This window comes from Leptodactylus fuscus, chromosome 7, assembly GCF_031893055.1.
Source record: "Leptodactylus fuscus isolate aLepFus1 chromosome 7, aLepFus1.hap2, whole genome shotgun sequence".
NCBI lineage: Eukaryota > Metazoa > Chordata > Amphibia > Anura > Leptodactylidae > Leptodactylus > Leptodactylus fuscus.
In genome coordinates, this window is record NC_134271.1 from 40606862 (window position 1) to 40626220 (window position 19359).

Here is a 19359-nt window from a genome sequence, read left to right on the forward strand (position 1 = left end):
GTAGGGTGGTTGTTTCTGTGGGAGCGAGCATGGGTGGCACCTAACGTCTAGTTACATAGGGAGCCAAGCCCACATTATAGTAGCGGCCGGGAGGTGGGATCCAGGAGGCGGCATTTGGAAGGCAGACTTGGGAGGCAGGAGGAGGGACTCTGGAGCAGGACTCAGGAGTGGGTGAGTGGATTTTACCCTGCCATGGCAGCAGGTAGCGGGGCACTCGTCCAGGACGGAAGGGAGCTATAGAATACCTATTCAACATCTCCGTGACATAAACTAGAGAAGAAAGCGCGGACAAAAAAATTATATCAATCCCATTAGACATTTAGCAGAATTCATTACAAATATTGAAGATCTGTACATTTTGTGTCCTCTGATTTATCAGTGACATTTAATTAATAAACAAATGTTTATAGTAAACAGGAAAATATATCTAGTTCTATTTTACAACAACAGTGAAAATCTATATTTGAGGTCAAAATGGCAAGATCTAGCAAACACATGAACTGGCACCACAGTGGAAACAAGACAAGCAGCACAAAATACTTCTTAGTCATAGCAACACATTCAATTGTCACTGTTGGGCAAAGCTTCCTATTGATCTACATAACCAGCTGGGAATCCATCGACATGCAAGGAGCTGCACGAAAGGGAAAATTAAATCATTAGTATTAACTTGAAACAAAATAGCAAAACCCTATAAAGTTAGTAGCATTATGCAAAAGAATAGAGAGCTATTTTATGCCCCAGGGCAACTAAGTGCAATATTAAAACCTATACTAAAATGTAACTTCTATTCATCCCTCATGTAAAACAAGGTGTGCTCATATAATGAAAGTGAACTGAAAAGATATACACCTGCCTGTCTGTGTATATCTCTACATGTACAAATGACCAGGTTGTAATTGTAATAGTTACACCAGGGTGTACACTGTTAATAGGATACTCTGGTGATTTTTTTTTTTTTTTACTCATACTGTCTGAAACACCATCCCTCTGATGCTAATAGTTGACTATTTACAGTGTCTTTCCTTTTTCTTCTTTCCCCTTTAATAAAGTCACATGATCACAGTGTGACCTCTCTTTTCTAACATGGATTGCTTTGAAAACAAGATGTCTCTGCTGCCTTCAGATACTACTGAAAGCAGCCATGTGACCTCAAATTCATGAAAGCCCCGTCCCCCTATTCCTCTGGCCTACCTCTCATAACCTACGGTAATCTGTTTCCTATAAGCCCCCCCTTCCCATATTGCCCCCTTCCCCAGTGTTATCACAGCAGTTTCAGGACCTATGGTGACATAATACTAACAATGGGAAGAATATGCAAATCTGCCTTCCATGATGTAATTAGGAAGACAGTTGCTGCCTCAGTATTGCAAACCAATAGAGGGCGCTCACTGGAATGTGCAAGCCTGTCTTATGACAGGATTCCAGTGAAATAACCCAATAATGGCTGCTCCCTGTAATAACCCCAGCGTCATTGCAAAACAAAGGCCTCTTGGAAGGTCGGGCATGATGCTAAAGGGAGCAGCCATTATTGGGTTATTTCACTGGAATCAGTGGCGTAACTAGGAATGGCGGGGCCCCGTGGCGAACTTTTGACATGGGGCCCCCCGACACCGAAGATCTCGACCGAGTCCCTCCTACGCATTCCTGCGCGCTCTATTATGTCCCATAGTGGCCCCTGCACACAGTATTATACCCAATAGTGGCCCCTGCACACAGTATTATGTCCCATAGTGGCCCCTGCACACAGTATTATACCCAATAGTGGCCCCTGCACACAGTATTATACCCAATAGTGGCCCCTGCACACAGTATTATGTCCCTTAGTGGCCCCTACAGGACTAAATACTGTCACCGCTGACCGCTATACCAGGACAAATTGTGGATAAAAAAAAATCTGGTCATGTGCATTACAATTTAGTAACTCCTATTAATAGCAGTTAACCCTATCATGTCACTCACATTAAGCCTTGTGTACCTCACATAAGAGTTACTGATATGTGAGAGACATGGAGGTAATAATAAAGTATCTTCATTACTATTACCCCCATATGTCTCACATATCAGTAACTCTTATGGTGAGGCAAACAGGGGTTAATGTGAGGGAGATGATGGGTTAACTGCTATTACTATGAGGCACATGGAGTTACTAAAACACAAGTAATCCCCCAAAATGCCTGATAGTAATAAGTAACCCCAGTACGTACCTGTGTAGCTTCAGTTTCATTTTCCTGGAGCAGCTTCTTCCTCTTCTCTTCTGTGCAGGACGGAAGGGATAAGCCCCGCCTCCTCCTCTCATTGGTGGGCAGAGGACAGCAGAGAAAGGGAGGGGGGAGAGAGGGAGATCTTCCTGAAGCGCTGACAGGAGCCAGAGCTGCAGCTCCTGTGTGTCAGCCGTTGCTGCAGCTTCGGGGCCCCCTGTTGGTGGAAAGTATTCCACCAACAGGGGGCCCCGATCATTATACTCGGGGGTCCGAAAAGACCTCCGAGCATAATGATAGCAGCTGTCACCGGGCCCCTAATGTCCCGGGCCCTGTGGCAGCTGCTACCGCTGCGATGGTGGTAGTTACGCCACTGACTGGAATACTGTCATAAGACAGGCTTGCACATTCCAGTGAGCGCCCTCTATTGGTTTGCAATACTGAGGCAGCAACTGTCTTCCTAATTACATCATGGAAGGCAGATTTGCATATTCTTCCCATTGTTCCTTGCAAAGTGGAGTGCTAAAGGCTTAACAAGTCTCCACACACCTATATGGTGGTCTCTCCCTAAAGAGTGACAATATCCCCATAATACTAACAAGTAAGAGATCCTGGGAGGTATACAGTATTATGAGCTCTGCAGTGTTTTGCAGATACAGGAAATAGCCATTTTAAATTAAAATCTATCTTTTACAGGTGCTCTATTCCACAGGCAGCAGCCCAGTTATCAGTATGCATTCTGCAGGATCTCAGGAAACCCATTTAATGTGATTGTTTTTCATCGTATTAGGGCTTTGGCACAGCCTAAATGGCAAATACAGGACCTGGGAGGCCTTCATTAAGCCCACAGCTGCCAAATAATGGCATCTGCACCCTGCAATCATGTTTGCAGATAGGGGGCACAGTCTGCAACTTTGAAAGTGTTAAACACTCGGAATTTGAGTTTTTCACATACAAGGGGTTAAGAGCAGGTAGCAGGCTGTGAGTACATAGCCACACACCATTTTCACCCAGAACAGGAGACCTGTGTCAGGCACCAATACATATGCTGTTTAAAAGGCATATGTATCAGAATAAAGCCTATTGGTGACTGCCATAAGGCACAATGATGGTCACTAATGGGGTAAGTTAATTGCAAGGGCCAAACCGCCTGTGATTAGATCTATTCTATGGTAAATGCCCATATTAGGGGGAGTTCACACGGAGTAACGTGCCGCATGATGTGGCACGTATACGGCGTGTGAGACTTTGCGCGCTGTAAAAGCTCCCATTGATTTCAATGGGAGCCTGGATCGTAAACGCCGCGTTATTTTGCGGCCGCAAAATAACGTGGCGTATACGATCCTCTCTCCCATTGAATTCAATGGGAGCGTTTACGGTGCTCAAAGTCTCACACGCCGTATACGTGCCACATCACACGGCACGTTACTCCGTGTGAACTCCCCCTTAGGAGGTAAAATTGGGCTGACTTCTGTTTTTTGTTTTTTTTTGCAAGTAAATCTACAAAATCTTTATTTACTGCCAATTGCTTTCAAGAAAGGAACAGAATTAATATGTAATAAAAATACATCTGCATATCATCCACGGATAATCATTTAGTACCTGCAATGAATGAGGCCAATACCCTGTGGTCCTGCTGGAGTAACCCAACGTTCTCACAGCATGGCGAGCATAAACATCAGGTGCTGGAGAAAAGATGGAGGAGATTCCGTATCTGGATGTTTGTATGCTTCTTATATGCAAAGGAGTTAAACATTGCACAAATATACCATTGGATATCACCTCGGAATATAATTGCCTGCTGAAGGTCATCAGGTAAGCCTAGGTGAAAGAAAGCACAATGTTGAAGTGGCTTTGAGAACTGCAGGCCCCTTCACACACACTTTCTATCTATTTAAAGGGGTGTTCCAAGTTTTTTTTTACCCTCTAGCGTGGGTTGAACACTAAAAACTCACCTCTCCGTTCAGCAGAGTCTCTTTGTTTGGTCCCTGGTCTTCCTAACCTTTGACCCCCACCTGAGTGCACCAGCCAATCACAATCCGAGCAGTGATGTTCTGTTCAAATGGAGCACCACCACTCAGCCACTGATTGGCTGATGCAAACAGATAGTACACAAAGTCCAGGGGCCTGAACAGAGACTCTTTGCTGGATGGAGAGGTGAGCATATAGTGTTATTTTTAAAGGGGCTCTATCATTGGGAAAAGTCATTTTTAACTAAGCACATCCTTGCATAGGCTTTAGAAAGGCTATTCCGCACATACCTTTTCTATGTAAATTGCCTCAGTAGTTTTTGAACGAGCCCGTTTCTATTCATATGCTAACTAGCCTCCAGCGAGCACAGGAAGTTCTCAGCGAGCACTCCTCTCTGTACTTTCTAAAGGCTATAAGGCTATGCAAGTATGTGCTTAGTAGAGATGAGCGAGTAGTATTCCATCGAATACTCGTATCGGTTGAATACCATGTGGGAAAATTCCATTGAATTCAATGCAAAAACCTCCTTGTGCTCCTCATCCTGCTACTTCTGGAAGTTGGAGGATCCAAGGTGTCGAACTTTGGTTTTCATGGAAACCGGAACAACATTCCCGTTTTTTCCCGTAGACTATAATAGGATTCGATATTCGAACGATTACTACTCGCTCACCTCTAGTGCTTAGTTAAAAATGACTTTTTCCAATAATAGAGCCCCTTTAACCTTGCTAGGCTGTTAGAAAGAGACCCGGAATACCCCTTTAAATGTCTAAAAAAAATGCTATAAATTTCAAGTCCTATAGTCCAATAAAAAGAGCTTATTGAACAATGGCAAACAAAATCTTATACCTATGAGTGCAGTTACTGGCCCCAAAACACTTTGTATACAGTATGTTTTATACTCCCAGGAAAAACAGCAGCAGAGTTCTATGAATACCACTATCACAAAAGCTATCCCTCAGGGAGATTGGGGAGGTGTGTATAACTTTTTTATTGTCTTAAACCACATTCACAAATTCCCTAGACTGTGTCTAATCCAGACCTTTTTTTTTTTTTATTAAAAAATAAATAAAATAAAAATTACCCAGTAATTTTTCTGGTAAAACATTTCCTTAAAAAATAAATAAACAGAGAGGATTAACAAAGACCCTACACCAGTTTTAGTGGGTTTGAGCACATTGTTATGCAGGGCAATTGTGACATTCTACAGTTTTGTGCCATATTCACCAAATTGCCCAAATAACAGGTGGATTTAATTCCCGCACACAGTACCGTATTTTTCGGACTATAAGACGCACTTTTTTTCCCCAAAAAATTTCAGAGGAAAATGAGGGTGCATGGAACCGAATGTGGGGAGCCGCGCTCCTGCCACCGCTGGTTTTCTGCAGCGGCAGGAGTGTGACAATGCTGCAGGCCCTGTGCCGGTGGCTAACACACTCCCCGGCATCTGCCATTCTATTATAGCGGTTGCCGGATCTGGAGCGAATGCCTGCGATCTCTGATTGCAGGCATCAAAGTCCCGCCCCTCATTAAATACCGAAGCTTATGCCTGCAATCAGAGATCGCAGGCATGAGCTCCAACAACTCCACTGTAAACATTACAGCAGAGATGCCCACTGGAGATGTCCCCTCTCCCCCCCCCCCCCCAAAAAAAGTTCAAAGTTAGAATGGGGGCGGGTCCCCACCGGTCCCATACCTTTAAAGTTGCAGGCCGGCTCCTGCGCGACGAGCTCGCAGGAGCCGACCTGTTCCGATGACAGCCGGGAGCCTAATGAAGGCTCCCAGGCCTGTCATCGCTATATTACTATTGTGGCTGGTCTATGATCAGCCGTAATAGTAATGTATAGAATCTCTCATAGACGGCAATATCTGTATTGCTATCTATTACTATCTACTATTACTATCTGTATTGCCGTCTATGGGACTTGCAATCAAATGATTGCAGGTTCAAGCCCCCTAGGGGGCGTTGATAAAATAGTTTAAAAAAAAACAAAAAACTTTAAAAATAAATAAATAAATGTTCACCTCCTTTCCCTAGAATACATATAAAAGTATAACATTACTGTGAAACATACACATTAGGTATCCCTGTGTCTGAAAATGCCCGGTCTACTAATATTTTTCCTGTACAGTGAACGTCAAAATCAAAAGTGCTAAACTGCCGGGTTTTTCTCACCGTTTTGCCTCTGATTTAAACAAAACGTGATCTAAGCAATAGACATTTCCCAAAATGGTATAACTAAGAAGTACATCTGACCCCACAAAAAATAAACGCCCTATACATCCCCATACAGCTGCAGGGTCACCTGTCAATGTGGCCTTGCAGCCGTTGCAAAACTACAACTCCCACACATTAAATATTTTACCATTTTTTGCTTGAAAATTTTTCCCCCCTATTTTTCTCCTCTAAAACCTAGGTGCGTCTTATAGTCCAGTGCGTCTTATAGTCCGAAAGATACGGTATATCAAGACTAGTGTATGAAATGCCATTCAAAGCCATTAAAGAATTAATTTGGTTTTCAGTGAATTGATATATTACTACATTATGTGGAAATGGGAGACCTTTCCTGTAAATATAATTTACACAAAGAATTGTTGTTCACCCCACGTAAAGAAAATAGAGTAAGTTTACACAGATTGTGCCTCAAAATCATCTCCAAATTCTGTCCTAAATCTGCCGAAGGAGGACAATGAAAAATGAGGCACTTTGATTAGTTCTCTTCAACTGAGGCTAATCGTTCAATAAATGCCTCAGAGTGTACAGGTCCGTAAAATGGAGAAGAATCTCAGGAGTAATTTTGCCTCATATTCCTCTTCATTTTCTGACATGTAAATGGGCCCCAAGTGTGACATCACTGTAGCTTGTTTTCATTCTAATTAAAGCAATAATAGCGCTTTATAAAGACACATAAATGCAGTTTGTTTTTATACCCACACCCTTCTTGTATATGCTATAGCGATGTCAAAGTATTTCACAATACTTTACCTTAGCGGCAGCAATTTGAGCGTCAATCTCTCTAACAGATCCAGGTATCATATTGATAATGGCTCCTCGCTTCTTCTTTACCATTACCGGAAGAACTGCATGAGCCATCATTACCGATGCAGCAATGGTGACATTTATGATCTCCCAAACTTTTTCCTCTGGAGCCTCAACAATGCTCTCTGAATACTCATCGAACACAGCAGTATTATTCACTAGAATACCAACATCCAACTCTGTCAATGCTATCTTAACAATAAAATACACGTCAGGACCGTCACTGAAATTTATATCAAGAAAGTTGGATTTAACGCCATAGGTTCCAGAGATGGCCTCTGAAAACGTGCGCATCATCTCTCTGTTGCTGCTGATCAGGAGGATATTCATACCGCACTTAGCTAGCTCTTCAGCATAAGCTTTCACAATGTTATCCATGATACCTGGAGAAAAAAAACCAAAAACAAAGGCAACCTATTAGCGTTTTCCAGATAAAACTAGGCTGATGGTAATCTTAAAGCACGTCTCCCATGCATTTCAATAGGAATTAGTAGCAGTTGATTCCTCTAGCTGTATTTTGAGCTAGAAAGGAATAAAAAAAAGCAATATGAACTGTCTTAAACCAGATTCTGCCTCGAAACAGTCATTAAAATCAATGGGAGATCGAAAAAAATGCAATGCTGTTTTTGTAAACCTGATTTTTCCAAGTCTATACAGTGTGCTGAAGTAAAAAAAAATTCTTTTTTTGTTATATTAAACTATGATTGTGCATGACGTTAATTTCTTCCAATATAATTATGCATTACTATAACGCTGGTGACTTTCGAAAATCACCCTGGATTCCCTATGCTGGATTAAGTCGATGGTAAAAACTATGAATGCAGCTCTAGAATATCTATCACAACAATACTATCTATCTGGGGTTAGCAACCCATTGATCTCAGATCAAGATCAGGAGGCATACACTAGCCAGGATACTGAGGACACAGATGTTAATATCTGTGATGAATGTCAGAAGCCGTTTTGGCTTTTTCTTCTTTTCTGTTCCGTTTAGTTTCACAGTTTAGATTACTTTAGACCAGATGCCTATGTAAAGATAACTCTCCAGCATAAGCAGGTCCAATTCACCTGCATAAGCAGTTCTACAGACCTCTCAGGCTACAGGCCACAAAACTGTAGCCTGCACCACTGCTATACAGACAGTCCTATAACCTGCAGTACATCTGTACTGCAGTCTATGGCAGAATGACTGAATAGAGATGCAGGAGAGCTTTTACTTTATAAGACAGTTTGAACTTCATAGTGATACCATTTATAATATGCATTACAATGTACTGGAAAGCTGCAAAAAATAAAATCAGAATGCATCTAGATCAGGGGTGGGCAATTAATTTTCCCATGGGGCCACATGAGAAATTGTAACGGTTCTAGAGGGCCATGCGTGCCGCAGCAAATTTAGCTCCACCCCCTTTTAAGCTGACTCCACCCATTCTCAATCATCTTTCCATGTGCCCCTAGAAAGTATAATCCTCCTACAGTCACCCTAACATTATACAACCCCACGTTATAACGTTTTCCTCCAAATGTCCCACAGTATTAAGTCCCTCTCCTGGTGCCCCAGTATAAACTAGCAGAAACTAGAGGGGACATTAAATTGGGACAGCTGGAGGGGGACATTAAACAGTGGAGATAGTTGGAGGGGGACATTAAACTGGGGGCAACTAGAGGCAGACATGTCTCCAGCTACCCCCCATGGTTTAATATCCTCCTCCAGCTGCCCCAGTTTAATGTCACCCTCCATCTGCCCCCTAATTTAATGTCCCCCTCCATGTGCATTTAGCACGTCAATTTAACGAATGCAAAAAATAAATAAAATGTAAAAACATGCTCTTACTAAAGCCTTACTTATAACAGGTGACAGTCTCGAAACACGCATGGAACTTTTTATTTGTTTTTATGTGATATTTTATGGTATCCATTTTTTGAAGTAAAAGTTACATTTTACATACATCCTTTCCTCCGGTGCTGGAATTGTTTTTATTATTATTATTTTTACTTGTTTGATGATACATTCTGCTTCTGAGGGAATAACCATGCATGAAAGGAATATATGCTGACCACCAGAGACATTTTCGATCAAGTGAGTGGGCTGTATTTTTTGCTTTTTTGTTTATAAAGTTTTGCTGTTACTTGTATAGCACCAACATATTCTGCAGTGCTTTACAGATATTGCCAGTCCCTGTACCATATAGGGCTCACAATCTAAATTCCCTATTAGCATATCTTTGGAGTTTGGGGAGAAAATACAAACTCCATACAAATGTTTCCCCTGGTTGGATTCAAACCCAGGACTTCAACGCTGACAAACGGAGCAAAATAGATAAGGCACTGTATTGGGTAAAACCTTTCAGTTAGCTTAAAGTGTCCCTCAAGTTATAAACAACTTGATAAATGAATAGTGCATGTGAATATAAAAACTTTGTAATATAAGGAGATCTGTATCCTGCTTCACATATAGAACTCTTTGGAGAAGGGAGGAGGAGGTGGCTGCTACCAGCTGGACAATTCATTTATTGCCTCATTCTGTGCATGTGTAGCCTGTTATCTACAAGCATAGCAATGTTAAAAGACCACAGTGACTTTTCTAGCAGCCTTTTTCTCTCCCTCCCCTCTTCATAGACTAATATATAGGAAGCAAATTAGCCTGAAAAGTGAAGAAACATATTATTTTAATAGCATATACTACAATGGTTCTTATATTCACCTGAGCTATCCATTTATAGAAAGTTGTTTATAATTATAGGTAAGTACAAGTCTAAACCTGCAGATGGGAATACCTCCTTTTACCCCCCCCCCCTTTCATGTGCTAGTTCCGACAATGTAACAGTACAGAGTAGTGTGATATAATTATATGGTAGACCAGGGGGCCACACGGTGGCTCAGTGGTTAGCACTGCAGCCTTGCAGCGCTGGAGTCCTGGTGTTCAAATCCCACCAAGGGCATAAAACCATCTGCAAAGAGTTTGTATGTTCTCCCCGTGTTTGTATGGATTTCCATCCTATATACCAAAGACATACTGATAGGGAAAAATGTACATTGTGAGCTCTATGTCGGGCTCACAATCTACATTTAAAAAAAATAAAATAATAATAATAATAATAATTATATGGTAGACCACAGTAATATTTACTTGATTTTTAGTGTTATGGATCTACATCTCTCATAGTTCACAGTTTTATCAGCTCAAACCATTTCAAGGGTTCTTAATTTTCTACTTACCGATCACAACTGCCCACTGTCCATATTGATGGACAAGGTTTCTCTTGCTGAACAGACAGGGGGTAACATGGAGTCGCAGCAGACTGTAACAGTCATACAAGAAGTTAAGACTTTTCTTAGCTGTGTACAAGGCTCCAACTACAGCCAACAACTCCAAATGGTTGTGACAAGACCTGGCCACCTCTCTGTATAAAAGATGAAAGCTGTCCACTGCTGCCATGGAGGATGTCAATCTGAAAATAATGGAAAGTTCTGTTTAACCAAATATCCCAGGCACATTACATATTAACATTTTACAGACAGTTGTCAGGATATAATGTAGATGAAGACTACAATGGTTTCTTGATGATAAACATGGTGAACGGTATTTGTTTATACCAGCATATACAGGCGATAAACAGGGGTGGAAGCGTTCGCTACTGCAGGGGTCTCTATTTACTTATACAGTATTTCTGAAACTAGCCAGACAGGCAGCCCTCTATACTTTCTCTGTGCCCACTAACTGGGACCCGCATACATCAGGCATGTGTGACATATCCCTTACATAGGAATACACCTATATCTTTATTCACCAGGACAGTAGGATTACAGCAATATCACATTTTTTTTATACTTTAAAGAGGACTTTTCACATCCTCTGTCACCGGCGGTATTATATACCACTAGCCTTCCTGATGTGTGCTCAGGTACTAGATTTGGTGCCGTTAGTTTCAGCACCTCTATTGTCAAAAAGGCTGGCCAATATCTCCAGCACGGTCAGCTTTCCAGCGGTATATAAAATAGCCTCATTGACTTCAATGGATTCCTTTTTCTGCTAGCATTGAAGTCAATGGGAGGCTTTTTTTTTCAGCGGTGAATGTTATACGGATTCCACACCAAATTCAGCACCACTTTCCTCCGTGTGAATGCACCCTTAACTTTTTTTTTCATATTTCCGTCCAAGATGCTATATTCTTCCGCCTCAGATTCCTCTCCAAATTCCATCCCTATGCATTCCATAGCGGAAAGGCTCCCTGCCTTCCAAACCCCATAACTTTTTTTTTAATTTTTCCATTCCATATGAGGGCTTAATGTTTGTGGGGCAAATTGTTCTTCATAATGGTGCTATTTATTATTCTATAAAATGTACTGGGAAGCTGGAAAAAAAAAAATCTAAATTGGGTGGAATTGGAGAAATAATGCATTTGTGCAACTTTCTTACAAGGTTTGTTTTTACAGCGTTTACTCTGCAGCCAAAATGACATGTTACCTGTATTCTATGTTTCAGTACAATTCTAGGGATACCAAATTTATATAGCTGTATTTACATTTTAACCCCCTAACAAAAATCTAAAACTTTGCAAAAAAATTTTTTCTTTTCTAAAAGTTGCCCTGACACCGATAGGTTTTCCGTGTACAGGGATGCATAGGGTGCCATTTTTGCAGAGCCATTCGTACTTTTTAATTATACCATTTTGGGGAATATCTATTGCTTTGATCACTTTTTATTTAAACTTATCAGGGGCAAAACAGAGAAAAAAAAACGGAGTTTTCGGCACTTTTTATATATTTTTTGGGGCAGATGAAGGAGGGGACATGTCGACACTGGGGGCGGAGATGGAGGGGACATGACGACACTGGGGGCGGAGATGGAGGGGACATGACGACACTGGGGGCGGAGATGGAGGGGACATGACGACACTGGGGGCGGAGATGGAGGGGACATGACGACACTGGGGGCGGAGATGGAGGGGACATGACGACACTGGGGGCGGAGATGGAGGGGACATGACGACACTGGGGGCGGAGATGGAGGGGACATGACACTGGGGGCAGAGATGGAGGGGACTTGACACTGGGGGCAGAGATGGAGGGGACTTGACACTGGGGGCAGAGATGGAGGGGACTTGACACTGGGGGCAGAGATGGAGGGGACATGAATCTGGGGGCAGAGATGGAGGGGACATGAATCTGGGGGCAGAGATGGGGGAGGATATGAATCTGGGGGCAGAGATGGGAGGGATATGAATCTGGGGGCAGAGATGGGAGGGATATGAATCTGGGGGCAGAGATGGGAGGGATATGAATCTGGGGGCAGAGATGGGAGGGATATGAATCTGGGGGCAGAGATGGGAGGGATATGAATCTGGGGGCAGAGATGGGAGGGATATGAATCTGGGGGCAGAGATGGGAGGGATATGAATCTGGGGGCAGAGATGGGAGAGATATGAATCTGGGGGCAGAGATGGGAGGGATATGAATCTGGGGGCAGAGATGGGAGGGATATGAATCTGGGGGCAGAGATGGGAGGGATATGAATCTGGGGGCAGAGATGGGAGGGATATGAATCTGGGGGCAGAGATGGGAGGGATATGAATCTGGGGGCAGAGATGGGAGGGATATGAATCTGGGGGCAGAGATTGAGGGGGAACATGAAACTGGGGGCAGATGAAGGGTGTATATGTAAACAGATAATTTTCTTTTATGAAACTAACAAAATCTTCTCAGAGAACAAGGCTGACTGATCACTTATCTTTGATCAAAGTAGGCACTGCGTTGTCATTTCAGCCTGATATACCAACAATTGTTAGCACAAAGAGGTGTCAAGCCTCAGGACAAAACACTAAAAAAGTTTGAAAAAAAAATGATAAATGTTTAGTTTTTAATTGCTGTATTTTTGTTAAATATATTAGTTGCTGTTACATATTACAACTTCATATCTTGTTTTCATGACTGCTGTTAAAATACGTGTGTGACGTTAGCTGCTGTGTGCGGCCCTCGCAACAACCTGTTGTTACTCATGTGGTCCTCAGGGTACCCCGAGTTTGACATGCCTGCTCTATAGTGTTCTACAGAAATGGGGGAGATTAGAATTTTTTTTTAAAAAAATGTTATTTATTTTTATTGCATTTATTAGACCACTGATGCAATGCATTACAATGCAAATGCATTGCAAAATATCAGCACTAGAGATGAGCGAATATACTCGTTCGAATACCTCCGCCGCATAGCTCCCAGTGCATAAACACTTCCAGGGCATCAAATTTTTATTGCCCCTCCCACCTTCTCTGGTGATGGGAGCTATGCATTGGAGGTATTCGATCAAGTATATTTGCTCATCTTTAATCTTCTATTGCAGCCTGCAGTAGAACGTAATGCCAGACAAGTATGGCAGCCTTCAATAGGTTGTCATGCTACTCCCGAATCTCGCTCCAGGTTCCAGCAATCCCTGGGTAAATGGCGCCTCGGTCAGCCTAAGTTCTCATTATTTACAATGGAACACACCTGTGGACACTTCTTTTTTCAGGATGTTGAAAAAACATAGAAACGTTCTACCTAGAGATGAGCGAACAGTGAAATATTCGAGATTCGTTTCGAGTAGAGCCTCAATATTCGACTACTTGATCGAATATCGAATCCCATTATAGTCTATGGGGGGAAAATGCTCGTTTCAGGGGAAACCACTATTCGACTAAAGGAGAGTCACCAAGCCCACGAGTAGCAGGAGGAGAGTGTTTAGGAGGAGTGAAGTGCAGTTAAAGCGCATGGACCCCATTATAGTCTATGGGGTCCATGCGCTTTAACTGCACAGCGCATGGACCCCATTATAGTCTATGGGGTCCATGCGCTTTAACTGCACAGTGCTTGCAGTTGCGCTAATAAAAAGTAAGCTCCCTCGTAACCGCAAGCTGCCAGCTCTCCTGACTAGCAAGGACGATCCTGCGGCAGAACCAGCGTTGATTTGCCGAATGCTGTATAGCATTCGGCCAATCAACGCTGGTTCTGAATTGAATATTTACTGCAAATAGCTAGTAGTATTCCATGGAGTACGAATATTTCGAATACCGGAGTATTCTATCGAATACTACTCGCTCAGCTGTAGTCCTACCCAATTTTATTGTGAATTCTACAGTGGACTCAGAATCCAAGGCAAAAGACTGATAGTGAATAATACATTCAAGAAAAAAACAACAGCGGTCCCACATGTGTACTGCTGCATTCACATTGATCAGACATGTATTACTTACCCTGTAAATAGCGGAAATGCTTTCCTCGGAATAATCCTAAAAATACAATGACATACCACGGTTTACCCAGATTAGCAATGCTTTAGTGCTTTAAGAGGAAATGTTCAGGGTGTAAATATCCGGCGTAATTTCCCTCCTACTTCGCCAAATCAGAAAAACCATAACTGCAGTATTTTTTGCAAAGCATACCCATAAATCCAGAGCTGTGCCTCGCCTGAGTCTTAGCTTACACTCACATGGCAGAGGTTCATGTGCCAGATTTAGACTCTATTCTGGGAGACCCACTCCTAGTATTATAGTTATCTATCATGCCAATAGCTCCTATAGTGTAACCACCAGGGTGCCGTATGTAGGAGATTGTAACCACCAGGGTGCCGTATGTAGGAGATTGTAACCACCAGGGTGCCATATGTAGGAGATTGTAACCACCAGGGTGCCGTATGTAGGAGATTGGCATCATAGGTATCTCTAATCTACTTCTATATCTATGATGGAGCCAGTAAGGGATCACTGGATGGGATGTCAGGCGCGATGCGTCTAGCTCCTGGAATAGGGTGGAACTGTCTGACCTATGTAAATCCTCTGTTAGGCCTCATATATAGGACCGTGAATGTTATCTAACCCATAAACACAGCTGGAGTTTTTGCTGAGAAGTGTCCAGGCCGAATAATGTGCAAACTATGGAGCAGGCCCTATACAGTATACCATGGGTCAGTGATAACTATGGCTACCAGTCCATGTCTCATCTCTGCCGTGCTCACCTGGCCTTACAATGGGGATAAACTACATCAGACACCACACCCATACCGCCAGTGCTAGGCAGTAACACAGGAATGGCTCAGTATGGCTGGGCTTATAGAACTGCCCCTTACATGGGGGGCAATCCCAGCAGTTATGTGAGTGAGGGGCCTAAGGTGACATCTCTCCTGCCTGCTCAGTGCCAGCGGTGACAATAAACTTCTGTCATACTTTACGGTGTGCTGCACATGGAGGGAGGAGGAGGGGACTGACTGCAAAATACCAGCAGCGTAGTCTACCCTAGCAACCAATCAAACAACCCTAGCAACAGGTCAGCTGTCATAGCGCTGCACAGATCCCGCTCATGATACAGTCGGCAGGTCATGTACACAGACGTCACGTGCTCCACACTCACATGAGGGCTGCTCTGACCTGCGCTCTCTGCTGCCGCCACCGCTCTCTGCTTGGTCCAGTCTACAATGGAGTTGCTCCTGCTAGCTATGACGTCACGGGAAGGGGCGGGGTCTCCTGGTGTATAGTCCTGTGCTCGATACAGGAAGCAGGAGCTGGTAGAGGAGAGGTGTGTGAGAGTGCGGGATGGAGGAACAGGAGTGATGGAGGTGTCATAGGACTACATTATAGAGAGTGAGGAGAGATGTGTGAGAGTGCGGGACTGAGGGACAGGAGTGTTAGACGTGTCATAGGACTACATTATAGAGAGTGAGGAGAGGTGTGTGAGAGTGCGGGACTGAGGGACAGGAGTGATGGAGGTGTCATAGGAGTCATTATAGAGAGTGAGGAGAGGTGTGTGAGAGTGCGGGACTGAGGGACAGGAGTGATGGAGGTGTCATAGGAGTCATTATAGAGAGTGGGGAGAGATGTGTGAGAGTGCAGGATGGAGGAACAGGAGTGATGGAGGTGTCATAGGACTACATTATAGAGAGTGAGGAGAGGTGTGAGAGTGCAGGATGGAGGAACAGGAGTGATGGAGGTGTCATAGGACTACATTATAGAGAGTGAGGAGAGGTGTGTGAGACTGCGGGACTGAGGGACAGGAGTGATGGAGGTGTCATAGGAGTCATTATAGAGAGTGAGGAGAGATGTGTGAGAGTGCGGGATGGAGGGACAGGAGTGATGGAGGTGTCATAGGAGTCATTATAGAGAGTGAGGAGAGATGTGTGAGAGTGCGGGATGGAGGGACAGGAGTGATGGAGGTGTCATAGGACTACATTATAGAGAGTGAGGAGAGGTGTGTGAGACTGCGGGACTGAGGGACAGGAGTGATGGAGGTGTCATAGGACTACATTATAGAGAGTGAGGAGAGATGTGTGAGAGTGCGGGATGGAGGGACAGGAGTGATGGAGGTGTCATAGGAGTCATTATAGAGAGTGAGGAGAGATGTGTGAGAGTGCAGGATGGAGGGACAGGAGTGATGGAGGTGTCATAGGACTACATTATAGAGAGTGAGGAGAGATGTGTGAGAGTGCGGGATGGAGGGACAGGAGTGATGGAGGTGTCATAGGAGTCATTATAGAGAGTGAGGAGAGATGTGTGAGAGTGCGGGATGGAGGGACAGGAGTGATGGAGGTGTCATAGGACTACATTATAGAGAGTGAGGAGAGGTGTGTGAGACTGCGGGACTGAGGGACAGGAGTGATGGAGGTGTCATAGGACTACATTATAGAGAGTGAGGAGAGATGTGTGAGAGTGCGGGATGGAGGGACAGGAGTGATGGAGGTGTCATAGGAGTCATTATAGAGAGTGAGGAGAGATGTGTGAGAGTGCAGGATGGAGGGACAGGAGTGATGGAGGTGTCATAGGACTACATTATAGAGAGTGAGGAGAGATGTGTGAGAGTGCGGGATGGAGGGACAGGAGTGATGGAGGTGTCATAGGAGTCATTATAGAGAGTGAGGAGAGATGTGTGAGAGTGCAGGATGGAGGGACAGGAGTGATGGAGGTGTCATAGGAGTCATTATAGAGAGTGAGGAGAGGTGTGTGAGAGTGCGGGATGGAGGGACAGGAGTGATGGAGGTGTCATAGGAATACATTATAGAGAGTGAGGAGAGATGTGTGAGAGTGCGGGATGGAGGAACAGGAGTGATGGAGGTGTCACAGGACTACATTATAGAGAGTGAGGAGAGGTGTGTGAGACTGCAGGATAGAGGGACAGGAGTGATGGAGGTGTCATAGGAGTCATTATAGAGAGTGAGGAGAGGTGTGTGAGAGTGCGGGATGGAGGGACAGGAGTGATGGAGGTGTCATAGGAATACATTATAGAGAGTGAGGAGAGATGTGTGAGAGTGCGGGATGGAGGGACAGGAGTGATGGAGGTGTCATAGGACTACATTATAGAGAGTGAGGAGAGATGTATGAGACTGCAGGATAGAGGGACAGGAGTGATGGAGGTGTCATAGGACTACATTATAGAGAGTGAGGAGAGATGTGTGAGAGTGCAGGATGGAGGGACAGGAGTGATGGAGGTGTCATAGGACTACATTATAGAGAGTGAGGAGAGATGTGTGAGACTGCAGGACTGAGGGGCAGGAGTGATGGAGGTGTCATAGGACTACATTATAGAGAGTGAGGAGAGGTGTGTGAGAGTGCAGGATGGAGGGACAGGAGTGATGGAGGTGTCATAGGAATACAATATAGAGAGTGAGGAGAGGTGTGTGAGAGTGCAGGATGGAGGGACAGGAGTGATGGAGGTGTCATAGGACTACATTATAGAGAGTGGGGAGAGATGTGTGAGACTGCAGGATGGAGGGACAGGAGTGATGGAGGTGTCATAGGACTACATTATAGAGAGTGAGGAGAGGTGTGTGAGAGTGCAGGATGGAGGGACAGGAGTGATGGAGGTGTCATAGGAATACATTATAGAGAGTGAGGAGAGGTGTGTGAGAGTGCAGGATGGAGGGACAGGAGTGATGGAGGTGTCATAGGAGTCATTATAGAGAGTGAGGAGAGATGTGTGAGAGTGCAGGATGGAGGGACAGGAGTGATGGAGGTGTCATAGGAGTCATTATAGAGAGTGAGGAGAGGTGTGTGAGAGTGCGGGATGGAGGGACAGGAGTGATGGAGGTGTCATAGGACTACATTATAGAGAGTGAGGAGAGATGTATGAGACTGCAGGATAGAGGGACAGGAGTGATGGAGGTGTCATAGGACTACATTATAGAGAGTGAGGAGAGATGTGTGAGAGTGCAGGATGGAGGGACAGGAGTGATGGAGGTGTCATAGGACTACATTATAGAGAGTGAGGAGAGATGTGTGAGACTGCAGGACTGAGGGGCAGGAGTGATGGAGGTGTCATAGGACTACATTATAGAGAGTGAGGAGAGGTGTGTGAGAGTGCAGGATGGAGGGACAGGAGTGATGGAGGTGTCATAGGACTACATTATAGAGAGTGAGGAGAGATGTGTGAGACTGCAGGATGGAGGGACAGGAGTGATGGAGGTGTCATAGGACTACATTATAGAGAGTGAGGAGAGGTGTGTGAGAGTGCAGGATGGAGGGACAGGAGTGATGGAGGTGTCATAGGAATACATTATAGAGAGTGAGGAGAGGTGTGTGAGAGTGCAGGATGGAGGGACAGGAGTGATGGAGGTGTCATAGGAGTCATTATAGAGAGTGAGGAGAGATGTGTGAGAGTGCAGGATGGAGGGACAGGAGTGATGGAGGTGTCATAGGAGTCATTATAGAGAGTGAGGAGAGGTGTGTGAGAGTGCGGGATGGAGGGACAGGAGTGATGGAGGTGTCATAGGACTACATTATAGAGAGTGAGGAGAGATGTGTGAGAGTGCAGGATGGAGGGACAGGAGTGATGGAGGTGTCATAGGACTACATTATAGAGAGTGGGGAGAGATGTGTGAGACTGCAGGATGGAGGGACAGGAGTGATGGAGGTGTCATAGGACTACATTATAGAGAGTGAGGAGAGGTGTGTGAGAGTGCAGGATGGAGGGACAGGAGTGATGGAGGTGTCATAGGAATACATTATAGAGAGTGAGGAGAGGTGTGTGAGAGTGCGGGATGGAGGGGCAGGAGTGATGGAGGTGTCATAGGAGTCATTATAGAGAGTGAGGAGAGGTGTGTGAGACTGCAGGATGGAGGGGCAGGAGTGATGGAGGTGTTATAGGAGTCATTATAGAGAGTGAGGAGAGATGTGTGAGACTGCGGGATGGAGG

At 44.4% G+C, this 19359-nt stretch overlaps 1 protein-coding gene across 1 annotated transcript; it reads right to left on the reverse strand.

Annotated features, from left to right (window-relative positions):
- Window positions 1-494: 494 nt before the first annotated feature.
- Window positions 495-15678, reverse strand: LOC142212606 (inactive hydroxysteroid dehydrogenase-like protein 1). Its single transcript, XM_075280569.1, has 5 exons — window positions 15606-15678; window positions 10429-10661; window positions 7156-7592; window positions 3804-4022; window positions 495-634 (listed from the first exon to the last, which is right to left on the reverse strand). Exons 2-5 carry the CDS (start codon window positions 10646-10648, stop codon window positions 569-571), a joined length of 942 nt encoding a protein of 313 aa, XP_075136670.1. The 5' UTR covers window positions 10649-10661; window positions 15606-15678; the 3' UTR covers window positions 495-568.
- Between the last annotated feature and the right edge of the window lie 3681 nt (window positions 15679-19359).